This window comes from Anabrus simplex, chromosome 1, assembly GCF_040414725.1.
Source record: "Anabrus simplex isolate iqAnaSimp1 chromosome 1, ASM4041472v1, whole genome shotgun sequence".
Classification (NCBI taxonomy): Eukaryota; Metazoa; Arthropoda; class Insecta; order Orthoptera; family Tettigoniidae; genus Anabrus; species Anabrus simplex.
The window spans coordinates 800,050,701-800,066,950 of record NC_090265.1 but is presented as its reverse complement, the minus strand read 5'-3'; the positions used below and the strand labels follow the sequence as shown (position 1 = coordinate 800,066,950).

Below are 16,250 nucleotides of genomic sequence, written 5' to 3'. Positions count from 1 at the left end.
CCCGTGTTGTGCAATACCATAATTTAGTTAAAGTCAAGGTTACCCTCAACAAACAAGTACATTCAGAGGAATGTGGCCCATACTACGCGGCCACTAAGTACGAGAGTGCGAGAAGGGGAATTTGTACTGAAGGCCGGATTCAAAAAAAGGAATAGAGGCGAAGAACGAGCACTCCGACAAATACCAGGAAGAGAAAGGTAAGCGGGCTTAAGGTCCAAAGAAACAGGGGCTAACACATGCTACAGGGTGACTAAAAGGGGAAGAACATTTCAGGCCGACAACGGATTTCGGAATTTAGAAATTACGAAATTTTAGTCACCCGATTCGAATAGAATGGGAGAATTTCGAGGGTAACCATTCACGCTCCCCTACATTTGATTAATTTCCCAGTGTTCTAAGTCCGAAGACTGTGAAAAAGGTCCTACATTACTCGGAAATTAAAATCTAACTATTGAATGCTGGATGAAAACTCGCTGAAGTCTTCCCAGTACTTCACACGTCGGAACAGTCACTTATTTGGATTTATTCTCACACGGGAGCTGCTCTATACGTACGCAGTATTTTACAATCCAAGGAAATGATTGGGCGGCCACAAGTTACAAAACAGGTACGGTTGGCGATAAATTTACCGTTCAAGCTTTGCATAGACTGGTAGAATTGTAAAAGGCGTCAGGGGTATAGTAGACAACTTTGGGAACACAAAATATAACATCAGCGTAACGATAGTTTCGCCAACTTCAACACTGAAACTTTTTCACAATTTTAGTTTGTTCTTGGCCCTCCAGAGTTTATTTCAAAATCTACGTCAGAGCCATCTAACGATCGGCGCAAAATCTTTGACACTAGTGCAGAGGATCTGAGTTGCTGTCAGAGATGGCCATAGTAGAAAAGACGCACAGAACAAACAGGAAGGGAGGGCGTATCCCCGGTACAATTGTTATTGTATGTATATTGAGTGTTCGTCCCGGAGGTTGGTTTTGACCTCAACAGCTCCGCCATCAGCCGTCATAAGTGGCCCAGGCATCACTGAAGAGGCGTATTAGAGAAATAAGGAGTGATGTAGTTTCCCGTTGCTTTCTTCATTGAGCAAGAAGTTCCTATTACATACCAGTCTGCCAAGCCCACTGAAATGCCCGCACCAACCGACCCTATGAGCACCATTTTTACACCATTCATAGCACGGACTGGCTGCATAAGGAATGACATTACTAGCATCATTCATACCCCGGTCACTTTCATGTTGTCAAAGCCAAGGATGAGACTGAGACAGATCAGCGAAAGTAACAAATTTGTTCTAATAATAATAATAATAATAATAATAATAATAATAATTATTATTATTATTATTATTATTATTATTATTATTATTATTATACTGAGAGAGTGGCTGCGTGGTTTGAGACATGTAGCTCTCAACTTGAACTCGGGAATTAGTGGGTTCGAACCCCACTGTCGGCTGCTCTGAAGATGATCTTCCATGTTTTCCCATTTACAGACCAGGTAAACACTGGAGCTGTACCATAATAAAGGCCATGAACGCTTCCTTTCCACTCCTACCCCTTTCCTATTCCAGCGTCCCCATAAGACATATCTGTGCTGGTGCAGCGTAAAGCAAATTGTAAGAAAAAGGTGAATTGCAGGGGGATTTTTTTCACAGAAATCCATACTATGCTCTATACGTGGATTCAAACCAATGAATTTTGAGTCCAAAAATCTATTCACAATATTAGTATTTTAATCGCGAAACCGAAGTGGAAAAATTGTATCTTTTGTTCATTAACTTGTTTTACTTGTACAGTTTTCGGAGACGCCGAGTGCCGGAGGAATTCCCACAGGAATCCTTTTGGGTTCCGATAAATCTATCGACAAGAAGCTGGCGTATATAGTTCATTTAAATACCATCAGACTGAGCCAGGCTCAGAAAGCCAGCATCCAACTCTCTGAACCACTGAATCTCGCCATCTTAAGGGGGCAGACCAAGCTTAACAAAGTGAAAAAATAGGTTAATATTCATTCGGTTGTTAAATATGCTACAATTGTTGTTTACAATTGCTGCACATATCCCAGTATTGGCATGGTTCCTGGCAACCAGAAGCAACATCAATGATGTCAAAATTTTAATCATTTTAATATTTTACAATAAAATATTCAAAATTTCCCGCCTTTTTAACAGTATATCACTGTTTCCCTTATAAATTCCAAGTTTATAAGAATTTTCGTACTTTTCCTTTTTTAAAGTGTGTATCAAAACTCCAGCTACAAAATGAACCTCAATCATTAACATAGACTGTGATTTGGATTTTTTGTCGCTTTTTTATTCCGAGCACCACAAAATATGAATAGCTTTTTAAAATAAAAATGTTATATAAAATCGAATTTAAATCCTATTGATCTGAATGAGGTACAGATTGCAGTACAACGTTATGGGAGGAAACTCTGAAAAAATCATAATTATCCGTGAATCAGTAAGAGAGTTATGAAGGAAACCGTGATATATTGTTAAAAAGGCGGGAAATTTTGAACATTATATTTTAAAATGTAATAATTAGAATTTTTACATTATTGAAGTGGCTTCTGATTGCTCTTAAGCATGCCAAGCCTGGGGTATGTGCAGCATTTGTCAACAACGTTTGTAGCATATATAACAATCCAATGAATATTGGCCTATTTTCCCCGTGTTGAACTAGGTCTCCCCCCTTAAACGGTAACTAATCGGAGTTCCTGAATTCACGATAGAAATGGTTTTGTTTATGCAAGTAAGAAAATATTGTTTTAAAAAATCAGTCTTTTATTTCAGTCTATCAGTTACAAATAAAATAGTGTACTTAGTATAACTAAAAGAAGAAGTATATGTATGATATGTATAATATTGTATAAAATACTATACGTGTCTCATTATGTTCTGTAGTGAGTGAAGGTCTGACAAAGAAGAAGAATGTTATTTCTCTTTAGGCTTTGTTAATCTCCTCCTGGGTCCTGTGGAACACCATGATGTCCTTCTCGTAGAAGTTGGGGATAGCAAAGTTGTGGGGCTCGTAGATGATACGATCAAATGGGTATCCCAGAGACTTGTTGTCCACGTCCTGATAGTTGATACCAGGTCCGCAGGAGATGACGGAGGGGTGAAAGTTGAGGTCTTGCGCCTCATAGGGTGTAAGCACAACGTATAGTGTTAGGGGAAGTCCATCCTTCGTTCCACGAGGCATGAGCAGACGCTCGGGGAATCCACAGTGGCGGTACGTCTGAAAGATAACATTTAACACTGTTAATTCAGACAAGTTACCAGCTGATCAGTACTAGGGAAGTGAGGAATCACCGATCTTACGTAAATCTTGCACACACGTTAAATGAGGCAAGAATAACACAACAGCCAACAAATTTCTTTGGGAAATTAACTCATGTGACCTACAGAAAGCGTTAAAATTCGCATGTTTGGGTTTGCACGCCTGGCTAAGCAGGGCTGGGCCACGTGCTGGGTTCTCTCGTCGAGGGACAGCTCCACAGATCTTTTCTATTCCGTTAGTAATTGGGTAGCACTGCGCAAAACTGATGTAGTGGTATTAAGAGTAATAAGAGTAATAATTTCATTTCTGCATTGATTGTGGGCCAATAAACGCAATAGAATAAGATTGTTATAGTGAAAATAAAGGTCAATCACTATAACAAGGGACGTTACACGCAAAAGAAAATTACTTCTCGTACCTTCCGCAACAATGATGCTCGTGGTAGAACTGCTGAAAGCACAAAGCGGTTCTACACCAACTAAACCTAACGAAGTGATGATAAGGGTATAATATTACATGTTCCATATTTTCCTTCCAACGCAAAAATAACTTTGCCTATGTTGATTACCATTATACAAACAACTAGTGATGCTATAATCGAATACTTTTAATATCGAATAACCTCCATCCGACTATTTAAATCAGGGCCTCTCAGAGTGCATGCATCCGTGCTCTGCTCGGCGCAAGGTGCAGGAGACGACTTCACTAGGTTGCCCAGAATGCACTTCCACTACACCTGTCTCACACGTTCGGCCTGTCTTCGTCTTCTCCACCTTCCCCGCTGATTCTCCCCTCACTGCGAAATGTTTATGTGCGGTGAGCGATGACACTGTTGTATGGGACAATGTTACCGGTGTTAAAGCACTCTTTCAATTTGGTTTGAGCAGACAATTTATCTTCTCTAGCTCTTCTTTTCCTTTACCTTTGCAATGATACCAGTTATGCCTGGAACAAGGGACCGGCTGACAGCAATTCTGAGAGTTTTCTTTACATTACAATCAGAAATAGCCCTACTCGCACGCAATCTAGTTTTCGTACAAGTCAAAACAGGAAAAAAATACCTTCCACATATGCATGTGGAACCAAACATAGAAATAATCTTGGCTGCTTCCCGATGCAGCTTAGGGAAATCTTCCTTCGACAAATTCTCGTAGAATTTGAGCAAAGCATTTGTATTGGAAAATAGATCTTTTTGATTAACTTATCACATAATTATTGTCCCACGGATTAAGTATTTGACTTCAACGTCACGACTGACAAAAAATACGAAAGTTCCCAGTTCGATTGAAATGGATTTTCGAAAGTCTTTGCTTTCTTCGAAACAGGTTGCTCGATTATTATGTTGTTGTCTTGCGCCTATCTATTTCACTGATAAACAAGCCGTCTATCACCGAACGATTCGTTGCTCTCAGCACACTACACCATCTGAGTGAAGCCGAGTTGAGCCGAGACGGACCGATGCACTGCGCAGGGAGTCTCTGCGCCTCGGTTTGCATACGTGAGATTTGGGGCGTTTGAGAGGCCCTGATTTAAATATTTCAATAAATAATCGTTTCGAATATCATACAGTTCTAGTGATTGCATAAGTGAATAGTTTTAATATTCGAATAACTTCCATCCGATTAATAAAATATTAGAATAAATAATCGAATAAAGTAATCAAAAGAGCTTCAAGTATCATTCAATTGTAGTGATGGCATAATTGAATAGTTTTAATATTCAAATAACCTCCATCCGATTATTTAAATATTCGAATAAATAATCGAATAAAATAACCCTACGTGTTTCAACTACTATTCAGTTGAATAAAATTGATTTTTTTAGCTGTCTCAATCGTAAGCCATATTTTTTGTTATTATTCAGTTGTATCGCATAGAATAATCGGATGCATCATGAATAAAGTTTTCGGTTTAAGTGTGTCAGGTGGATAATCGATTGAAATAATCGAATAGATAAACTTTTACGAAATATAGAAATAACGACTTTCTTCCAAATGCGGGCGCGTGGGCACGTGATGCGGTATATTAATTATGCATTTCAAGTAATGGCATCTGAATGCATCACTCATTCCTACGTGTGGAGCATGAGATCTTATTATTTTCGGAAGGCTTATCAGAGACCGTTCGTTCTTCTCACAAAATTCCCATAAGGGAATGGAGATAAGTAATTTTAATGTCCTTGTGATGAGGTTGATGAGTTGATGACATCATTAAGATTACTTGTCATTCGATTATTTCGAAAACACTCACTATTCAATTGCCCCAATCATTCGAATGGAAATTCAAATGAATAATCGAAAAAATAACCGAATGGAAAAAAATAATCGAATAACCAAAAAAATTATCGAGTGAAAAATAATAATCGATTAAAATGAAATAATCGAATAAGCGATTATTTTGTAATCGATTATCCCATCACTACAAACAACCACTTGTCCCGTACGACGGGGAATATAGAACTGCAACCATGGTCAGTGCTGTTTCCAGATCCTTTAATTAGGTCGATTGAATTGCGCCCATAGTCAAGTTGGTTGTTAGCCCAAGCTCAGTTTAAGGGGAAATTACGGCATGTCTCCCAACACTTCTTTTATCAATTTGGTAATTTATTTTGGGAATGGAAATGAAAAGCTAAACAAATCGAATAACAGCCCAAAATTGAATATTCTACTAATTGAAATATATTCTTTTTTTGTTGGTTTTATTAAATGTTGCTAAAATCTTTGCCAAAGAGATAGTGAAATATTAGGCATTATTTTCAAAGAAGGCACTGTTGAAGATTTTATAGAGTCGGTTTAGCAGTGATGTTTCTTTTGTGGATGTCGTAGTCATTCTTGAATTGATTCCCTGTACATGAGCATGAGAAAATGAACGCGAGTATTCTTGTTATTAGATTCTGGTGTGTTTCTGACAACGAATTCCTGTGTTTCATATTTTCCACATGCAATTTTACCTGGATTTGAAGTGAGTCACTTAAAATTGACATCACTAGATACAACATAATTCGGTAGAGGGGAGGAGTGAGTAACCTACCTGACCGCTAATCACGGGGGATATAGAACTGCGACCATGGTCAGTGCTATTTCCATATTCTTTAATTAGGTCGATTGAACTGCGCCCATAGTCAAGTTGGTTGCCACTTTTTGAAGGTTGACGCTAATGACCAGAATCCTTAGTGAAGCTTGGGCGCAGTTCCATACTGCCCTATACAACGACTATAAGCGTACAGTATATCAGAGTGGCCTCAAATCAGCTGCTGGACAGTGCGAGTAGGGAGTACTGTGTGGAGATGAGAAGAATGCCAGAATGGGGAATGTGGCCTGCAAGCACGAACTTCCTGTTCTGCCCAGATAGATTGGTTACACGAAAACATTGACTCACACTTTGGAGTTTGCTGGATTACAACTGACAAGAGCGAAGAGCTGTCAGTAGAAGGTAATATAAAGTCGCCTGGGTAGTAGCGGAGTTGCTATGGTAACCATTGCGTCACTGGCTCTGCTGGTGAGAACCCCTTCGCCCCGTGCTTCGCCGGGCATGTGCATTCTTCTGATCTCCCAACAGTAGCGGCCTGCGAACTTTTACGCTTTCTGTAGATCGCAGGAGTTCATTTCTGAAAGAAGTATTTTGGCCATTATGTTATTCTTTGCTCATTTAACGTTTTAGTTCGAACTATGCCATTTGATGACAGTCTAAAAGTCTTCATTATTGTTTAAACTTCAACTAATCAGAACAGAAAATGATGGACCATTAACTTACAGAGCCAATGTATAGGGGTTCTTTTCCTTCCAGAGCATCGTTCACCTTCTTCAACAGAACGCTGGTGATGAGCTGATCGTGGACAATTGCGTTGGAGTCGCGACTGTTACGTTCAATCACGTTCTGGCCTGCAACAACTGAAAGAAGACACCAATTGCAGTATTATTATAACTACTTCAAACTATCAAATTGTAATTATATATAAGGTGAAGAAGCCAAGATTGATCGGTCGGTAGTAAACCAAAAGAAAAATTCGCACATCTGGGTATGCACGTGAATCAATCAATCAATCAATCAAGCAAGCAAGCAAGCAAGCAAGCAAGCAATCATCCAGCTAACATTGATCTGCATTTAGGGCAGTCACCTGAGTGCTTACAATGTACATGTAATAAAGTCACCTGGGTGTCATAGATTCCCCATCTCTTGTTTTCCCAGCCTTTTCTTAAATGAGTGCAAAGAAATTGGAAATTTATTGAACATTTCACTTGGTAAATTATTCCACTCCCTAATTCCTCCCCTTCCTACAAACGAATATTTGTCCTCTTGAATTCCAACTTTTTCATATTGTGTTCTTTCCTACTTTTAAAGACAGCACTCAAACATATTCGTCTACTGATGTCATTCCACGCCATCTCTTCACTGACAGCTCGGAACATACCACATAGTCGAGCAGCTCGTCTCCTTTCTCCCAAGTGTTCCCAGCACGAACTGTGCAACATTTTTGTAACCAGAGACGATGTCATTCATCTATCACACTTTCTGAACTCCACTTACAAGCAAACTGTTTGGATTGGACCAGATTCCAATGAAATTTGGTGAATGACCAATTAATATATTTATAGAGTCCAGATGTTTACGCATTTGCAGTGTAGAATGCTGAAGCAAGTGTCAAGTACACTCTAACCGGCCAACAGTTCTGCTATGAGATGTGCATAAACATCAGTGGCCCGGTTAATTAAATCCCCCTCTCTCTACATTACGGAAAAGCATTACGGGTCCCGTATACCAACATACTCAGAAGGTATCCCCGAACAGCCTCAAAACGTTTGTCGGTGGAGTTCAGCTTCATCCTGTATAAAGGGTTAATTAATCATCGTAGCAAGTTTGACTGCAATTGCTTTGTTCTAACCCAAGCTGCTCCTTTGTAAGATCATACCAAAATGATATTAAAAAAGAGAAATCTGCGAAACTCACCTTCGTAGGGGAAGCGGTCCAGTTCTACCATATAATGTCTCTTCTCGTCCAAGGTCAACTCACGACCCAGATAATCGAACTTTGGAGCCACATAGGCACGCACCAGTACCTTCATGTTCTTCTCACTGTTTACTGTGATGTGAGCGCTGATTGGCTTGTGGTTCAGGCGCTGCTGACGAACACGTATGTCCAACTGCTCGGCCTCCTCAAGGGTGCTCACATCCATGGCATTGTTCAGGTTGAACTCAAAGTCATCGAAGTAAGTGATAATCTTATCGACGTCCACGGACTCTATTTTCACTCCAGGAACGACGAGCTAAGAGAGTACAGAAAGACGACCATTAGAATTGAAGCCCACAAGGAAGTGCTCAGTGAGGTTAACCTGGGTATCTACTTTTTACGAAACGAATGTCAAATAAGAGATCCTTTCAAGAATCAATAAAGTTCATTATTAAAAATCAACCTATCCTTCTTAATCTGTTTACCCTCCAGGGTTGGTTTTTCCCTCGGACTCAGCGAGGGATCCCACCTCTACCGCCTCAAGGGCAGTGTTCTGGAGTGTCAGACATCGGGTAGGGGATACAATTGGGAAGGATAACCAGTACCCCTACCCAGACGGCCTCACCTGCTGTGCTGAACAGGGGCCTTGTGGGGGGGATGGGAATAGTGGAAGGGATAGAGATGGAAGAGGGAAGGAGGCCGTGGCCTTAAGTTAGGTACACTCCGGACATTTGCCTGTAGGAGAAGTAGGAAACCATGGAAAACCACTTCCAGGATGGCTGAAGTGGGAATCGAACCCACCTCTACTCAGTTGACCTCCCGAGGCTGAGTGGACTTTTCAAATTTCGTGGCAGAGCCTGGAATCGAACCCGGGCCTCCGGGGGTGGCAACTAATCACGCTAACCACCACACCACAGAGGCGGACAAAAAATCAACATATTACGAGCCATCATTTAATTTTGCTATTGAGATTAACAAATCAACAAAAATTGGCAGTATTTAGGCTTTCAACCGAAAGCTTGAAAAATTATGCCCTACAATAACATGAATATGAATAAGTGGTCAGTGGTATAGCCATGTGAAAAATCCAAAGTTGATCAATATTAGAGCGTAAGCAGTACATGAGTATGTGGCCGCATACTGCTGGTTGATCGAGGAGTGGATAGGAGGCCAATCTTCGGGAAGTGAATTACTACTTGCAGTGCCGGATCAACTCATCCCTTAGCTTACCTGAGGATATTCAAAAAGTTATCAACAACGAGAATTCGTAAGAGGAGGGACGTGGTAGTGTTCGCTTCAGATTCCAAACTATGGGAGTCTTTAAGTCTTTGCTTATGACCTCACCTCATCACGGGTGTAGCTCTTCAGCTGGTTCTTGTACATCTCAAAGAACTGAACCACACGCTTTGTGATGCCGAAGTAGACGGGGTCTCTTATCGCTGTCTCGAAGTGCTCAAGAGCTCCAGGGGCAACCTGAAACAAAACGAAATATTACAGATAAGTCCTAGTCGAGAAAATAATGCTGATATAATCCAATGTTCCTTTCATTTCCTTCCAGTCGTTTCCTCTGGATATTTCTATTATCATTGATAATTTATTTACTAGCTAGAAACATAATGTGCCCATTAGTTCCGTGTGTTTAGGTGCTTAAATAGTTATGTATTACATGGTGTACTGAAGTATACGTTTGCAATCGGCGATATGCCCAAGGGTACGAGCTGGGCCATTCACCAGTAATTTTTTTAGCTTATGGTATAGCCAACACACTTATAAAATATAAACATAACAATATTAGCATTACTTAAAGTGACAAGTCGTTTGTGTTCAGGTATACGTCTAAATTACTAGTAATGTCGGTAAAACAAGAAAAGTAAAAATATATGGAAATGTTTATAATGGGACACTAAATGTTAAGTTTGAATCATCACTAACTTTGTGTTACTTTGTGCGTGGATTTGAGTGAGGAATACAAAGTGCTGTGTTAGAACAAACTGAAATACCTCATTTTCGAATATTGAACATGTGAATGGCGTATTTACTTCCTTCTTAGACCTATATTTATAAATACCTCAGAAAGCTTAATATAAGTCCAGATTTAGGTCAGCATTGGTCACTGCACCTTTTGAGCCTAACTTCAATAAAGTACAAGCATCAAAGCAAGTTCAACAAGGTTTCAATCGGAGAGTGGCTTTTGATATAACACAAATACAAATTATCAAAATATCGTTATTACAATTAAACGTTTCTTGAATAGTTGATCATCATTATTAATATTTATCACAGAAAGTAAAATTCTTTCTGCCTGATTCCTCGGATGAATTCTCAGCGTTGAGGCCTTCGGTACATAACGACCCTAGTTTCGATTCCCGGCAGGGTCGGCGATTTTAATTGAGTCCGATTAATTTTTCTGGCTTGGAAAGTGGGTGTTTGTGTTTGTTCCAACATTCTCCTCTTCATATTCAGACAATACACCGCTCTACCAAGCACCACCGAAACACGCAATAATGATTACATCCCTCCATATAGGGTTGACATCGGGAAGGACATACGGCCGTAAAGCAGAGCCAAATCCACTTGTGCGCTAGAGTTTGCCCCCACAAGCGTACTAAAAGCCGTATAAGAGGGAAAAAGGCACTGAAGAAGGGTGTCCGATTTCAAACAGCCATGTTCTTCGGACAGGTCTACAGAATGAACCTGGGAAGATTGACCAGTCGGATAATATGACTTTTGAGATCAGGAAAACTACGGTTGGCTGATATCAGGAGGTAAAGAAGGGCCTGGACAAAATGGGAATACAAGGAACTGAAATCAGCAATAGGGATGCTTACAAGTCGAGGTTCAAGGCCACCAAGAGATTTCAAGGAAAAGTTAGATCCCGTACCCTAGTGCCGTGGACAGTAGAAAGGAGGAGATTGCAGAATGAAAGGATGAACTAGTTCTGGACGAGGATTAAAGCCCTAAAGCAGATGAAGCTTAAATCGAATTAACGTGGTCCAGTCATCCAAAACGAAATAAGATCAAGAATTGAATTTAAGAAGAGTACTCAAGTGGAAAAATGTTGAAGACCATCTTCAGGTCCACCGACGATGGAGCTCGAACCCATCATTTTCCGAATGCAATGTTATGGCTACAAGACCCGTACCACGTAGCCAAGTTGCTCAGTAGAGGAAACTTTCTGCGTGCAACACCTACTACATAAACAGTCTATTTTGAATTCGTAAATGTGTAAATAGACCAAAATACTCGCCCATTGTATACTATCTATATGCATAAAAATGAATATTCGTTTGTATGTATGTCTCGAATGAACTTAAAAACTACTGGACCGATTTCGCTGAAAATTTTACAATTTGTTCTTATTTCCCCTGGGAGGGTTTAGGCAGTGGTTTCAACGAAATCTGGTAGGAAGTTCGCCATAGGCAGTGAGAAGGGTGGAAAAAAAAAATAGAGGAAGGTAAGTAAACCGCATGACGAGTCTCATTAGCGGGTTGCCTAACCAACAGTAGGTAAAGATTATGATGTGTTTCTTAAAACGTAACTTCTTCTTCTTTTTCTACTTCTATAAACGGAATATAAAATTGAAAAGTCCAAGTTCAGTCCCCAAGGCATAGGGGGTAAGGAGGAGTGAAGAAAGAAAATTTCGGAAATGACAGAGGTTACAGGTGAATGTGTGTGTGTATGTTTCAGCATAGCTCTCAACCAAACTAGATACACATATAACTTACTACCTGGAAAAATTACTGTCGGGGCAAGAAACCCCTATCACCCCTAAAGGAAGGGATGAAATGTATAAATCCGAAAAATGACCTATATTAGTGGCGAGTTCATAGTCTTTTGGGGTAGCTGAGATGAACCGTGACACTCTGGATGTCGTTTGAGCCAAATTTAATTCCCAACCGGGATGGGGGTTAGAAGGGATGAAAGGAAAGTCCAAAATAACCACGATCATGCATGTTCGTGTGCATGTTCCAGCATAGCTCTCAACCAAACATGATACTCATATGACTTACTGTGTGGGAAAGAAAACTGTAGAGTAAGACACCCCTATGGGTGGGAGTGGAAAGGGGGTGAAATTTTAAAATAATAGAAAACGAACAAATTTAAAAGTGAAAACGATGCATGTTAATAGTTTTTCTTTTGCATTTAATTAGACTATTTAGAAACATCTAACGCGGTTAAATTAATAAATGTGGGCAAAGCTAGTCTTTCAATATTTATACCATAAAGAGCTACTTACTCCATAGGTGTGTTTAGGGTCAACCATGTGCCCATACAGAGAGAGCACCATAGCATAGATCGACTTGAAATACTTCCTGTTCAGTGAGCACTTGTTGCCTTGAATTATGTTCCCAAGAACGTCCATCACATCGAGATCCTTCAAGAACACTCTCTTAGGTCCTTCGGCGGTTTGCTGTAAATATATATATATATGAAGAACTTTCTCATGGTGGTACTTACACGTTGTAACTAGTCAAGACGATCAAGTAACACACCTGGAGAAAAGTTCCACTGTCGATGGCATCCTGTATCCTCCTTTCTATGTTCTTCACTTCTTCGATCGCTGCAATGTCATTGTCTCGAACAGACATTCCTTCGGGACGAATTGGAACCTCCTGCCCATTTCTGTATCGTAGGTGAGGATTCAGACCAGCCTAGGAAAGCAAATACATTCTACACAATACCAAATAACAGTTATGATCACTTAATGCTATAGATTCTATCCTTCACTACATAAACTAAACTGAATATTATATAAGCTGTTAACGTAATGCATCCGTTGTTTGACACTCTGAATAGTACGCCTCGACAGAAGTAGGGACAGCGTGACTACATCAAACTTTACAAGAACAATCTATGTGGAAAATTGTTTCAAATCATACTAATTCTGAACGACTGCTCAAACATCGGATGCCATACGATCAAACAAGCAATCAAATGTTGGGGGAGTCGATGTAATTTGGACCATTTAACGTTAAACGTCAATAACTCTATTGACCTTGATGAAAATTTCTCAAATGTTATGCACTATAACTAGTATAATGTATCAAATTATTTGGAGAAAATAAAGGTTAATATTACCTGTAGGATTTGGTTAAAGGTAATATTTATTCTAAAGTTTATTATCCTGTAACTTGGACCAGGTGATCGTATAATATGGAATGGTAAATATAAAAAGATAGTTATTTAAATAATTAATTATGAAATACTAAGCAATAAAATACGATACTATGAATTGTGGTCATCACTTTTGGCATGAAGGACAATGATAAAATAATTCATCCTGAATTTTGGCGCAGTTTCCTTAAGCCCACGTTTTGTAACCATTGCAGTTAATCCAATAGTCATCATAATACTTGTCACATACAATGCCGTCAGATTGCTCCTCAACTGTAATCACTAACCGGGCGAGTTGGCAGTGCGGTTAGGAGCGCACAGCTGTGAGCTCGCATCCTGGAGATAGTGGGTTCGAACCCCACTGCCGGTAGCCCTGAAAATGGTTTTCCGTGGTTTCCCATTTTAACACCAGGCAAATACCGGGGCTGCACCTTAATTAAGGCACGGCCGCTTCCTTCCCATTCCTAGATCTTTCCTGTCCCGTCATCGCCATAAGACCTGTCTGTGTCGGTGCGACGTAAAGCAACTATCAAAAAAAAATATTGTAATCACGTAGGCGGAGTGGACCGCGAACCAGCCCTCAGATCCAGGTAAAAATCCCTGACCTGGTCGGGAATCGAAACCGGGGCCTTCTGTTAAGAGGAAGTCAAGCTACACCTACACCATGCGGCCAGCCTCAAGTTATAAAAAAGTTTTTCTAGAATCACCAATAAAAGTACTAAAAAACGTAATTAATACAATTGTTTCGACGGTCCAAATTACACGACATGCAAAGATTTAATAAAAAGCTGAATAATATATCAAGTATTTAAAATTTATGAATGAAACTATGTTAAAACTTACTTAGATATTTCATCAGTACTTGTAAAAGCTAAACACCCTCTTGGCTCAAATAACTACTTCACAGTACACATACTTGTCACCGTATAGGCTTACAAGGAATGTGAGCATTCAATCTTAAGTCCATTAGAAAAACAACTTATTTTATTTATTTATTTATTTCTATCTTTCTTTCTTTCTTTCTTTCTTTCTTTATTTATTTTTTAATCTGTTTACCCTCCAGGGTTGGTTTTTTCCCCACCTCTACCACCTCAAGGGCAGTGTCCTGGAGCGTGAAACTTTGGGTCGAGGGATACAACTCTGGAGGATGACCAGTACCTCGCCCAGGTGGCCTCGCCTCCTATGCTGAACAGGGGCCTTGTCGGAGGATGGGAAGATTGGAAGGGACAGGCAAGGAAGATGGAATGAAGTGGCCGTACCATCCCGGCATTTGCCTGGAGGAGAAGTGGGAAACAACGGAAAATCACTTCGAAGATGGTTGAGGAGGGAATCGAACCCCTCTCTACTTAGTTGACGTCCCGAGACTGAGTGGAGCCCATTCCAGCCCTCGTACCATTTTTCAAATTTCGTGGCAGAGCCGGGAATCGAACTCGGGCCACCGAGGGTGGCAGCTAATTACACTAACCACTACACCACAGAGGCGGACTAGAAACACAAGTTCCAGGAAGAAAGCTAACCTCGGCTGTCTTACTGACCTTGTCTCAGACAGGAGGTGACCAAACTTGCAAATACGAAAAATATTATCGGTCCATATTACACGGACTTCCCCTACAAAAACCCTAAATAAAAAACTAACACATCGTATCTGGAGGCAACTCAAAGGCTGTACCCTAACGTTTATGTGACTTTCATTACAGAACCACTACGTAGGTTAGACCATACTTGCTACTCGGTCGATAGGTTTTGCATTCTAACCTAATTCTGCATAAATAGCTGCCTCGGTGAATCAGTAGTGGACTGTCCGATTCATGATCCCAAGTTCGTGGATTCGATCCCGCCTGAGGTACTTGATGTCTTGGAGTGGGTCATAAATGTTGGTTTTCCATGTCATTGTTGACATATCCGGTAGCATACACAGTGTTAGTAGATAAAATAGAACCTTTCGAAAAGAATATTTATTTAATTTATTTTATTTATTTTATTTATTTATTTATTTATTTATTTATTTATTTATTTATTTATTTATTTAATTACAAGTTGATTTACGTCGCACCTACACAGATAGGTGTTACGGTGATGATGGGTTAGGAAAGGCTAAGAATGGGTAGGAAGCATCCGTTCCCTTAATTAAGGTACAGTCCCAGCATTTGCCTGGTGTGAAAATGGAAAACCATCTTCAGGGCTGCCGACAGCGGAGTTCGAACACACTGTCTCCTGAATATTGGGTACTGGCCGCAAATAAGTGACTGCAGCTATCGAGCTCGGTCGAAAATAAAATAGCAGCACAATTGGAATGTCGAAATTGGTAGGCAGGCTGCGTGGATGACACCACTTCAGAAAGTCTGCTACTTGGTAACTGAAGCTATCTTATGATTCTTCTTTTTGAAGAGACTGTGAAATGGAATTATAATTATAATTCTATTACAGTTATCAGCTACCAAAGAGAACTCTACGAGACATCACGCCAAGCAAAGACTCGTTACTGCATAGCTTCTGGACAGTAATTACCAATTAGATTCCAAGTTCAAAGTGCTGAAATTGAAAGTCACGTATCTCATGAATTTATGGCTCAAATCTGGACCAGAAATGTTGATAGAATTTTATTCATGCTTTTATCTCCGGCCGCCTGTGCGTTGTTAGCGTGTTTAGCTGCGACTCCCGGAGGGTCGGGTTCAAATTCCTGCTCTGCCACGAAATTTGAAAAGTGGTACAGGACTGGAACGGGGTCCACTTAGCCTCGTGAAGTCAACCGAGTATATTCCAGCTCAGCCATCATCCAAGTGGTTTTCCGTGGTTTCCCTATTACTCTCCAGGCAAATGCGGGGTGGTACCTAACTTATGCCCACGGCCGATTCCTTCCCTCTTAATTGCCTATCCATTCCAATCTTCCTGTCCCCCACAAAGC

The 16,250-nt window shown here is 40.2% G+C and overlaps 1 protein-coding gene across 1 annotated transcript in view; it reads right to left on the bottom strand.

The window, feature by feature from the left end:
- Positions 1-2,792: 2,792 nt before the first annotated feature.
- LOC136873667 (hexamerin) overlaps positions 2,793-16,250 on the bottom strand; it is a 55,362-nt gene continuing 41,904 nt past the window's right edge. Inside the window, exons 3-8 of the mRNA XM_067146766.2 lie at positions 12,724-12,882; positions 12,468-12,641; positions 9,575-9,703; positions 8,231-8,546; positions 7,037-7,173; positions 2,793-3,242 (exon numbers count right to left, since the gene is read on the bottom strand). Of these exons, the coding sequence (XP_067002867.1) occupies positions 2,949-3,242; positions 7,037-7,173; positions 8,231-8,546; positions 9,575-9,703; positions 12,468-12,641; positions 12,724-12,882 (1,209 nt within the window). The 3' untranslated portion in view covers positions 2,793-2,948. The remainder of the gene's footprint in view (positions 3,243-7,036; positions 7,174-8,230; positions 8,547-9,574; positions 9,704-12,467; positions 12,642-12,723; positions 12,883-16,250) is intronic.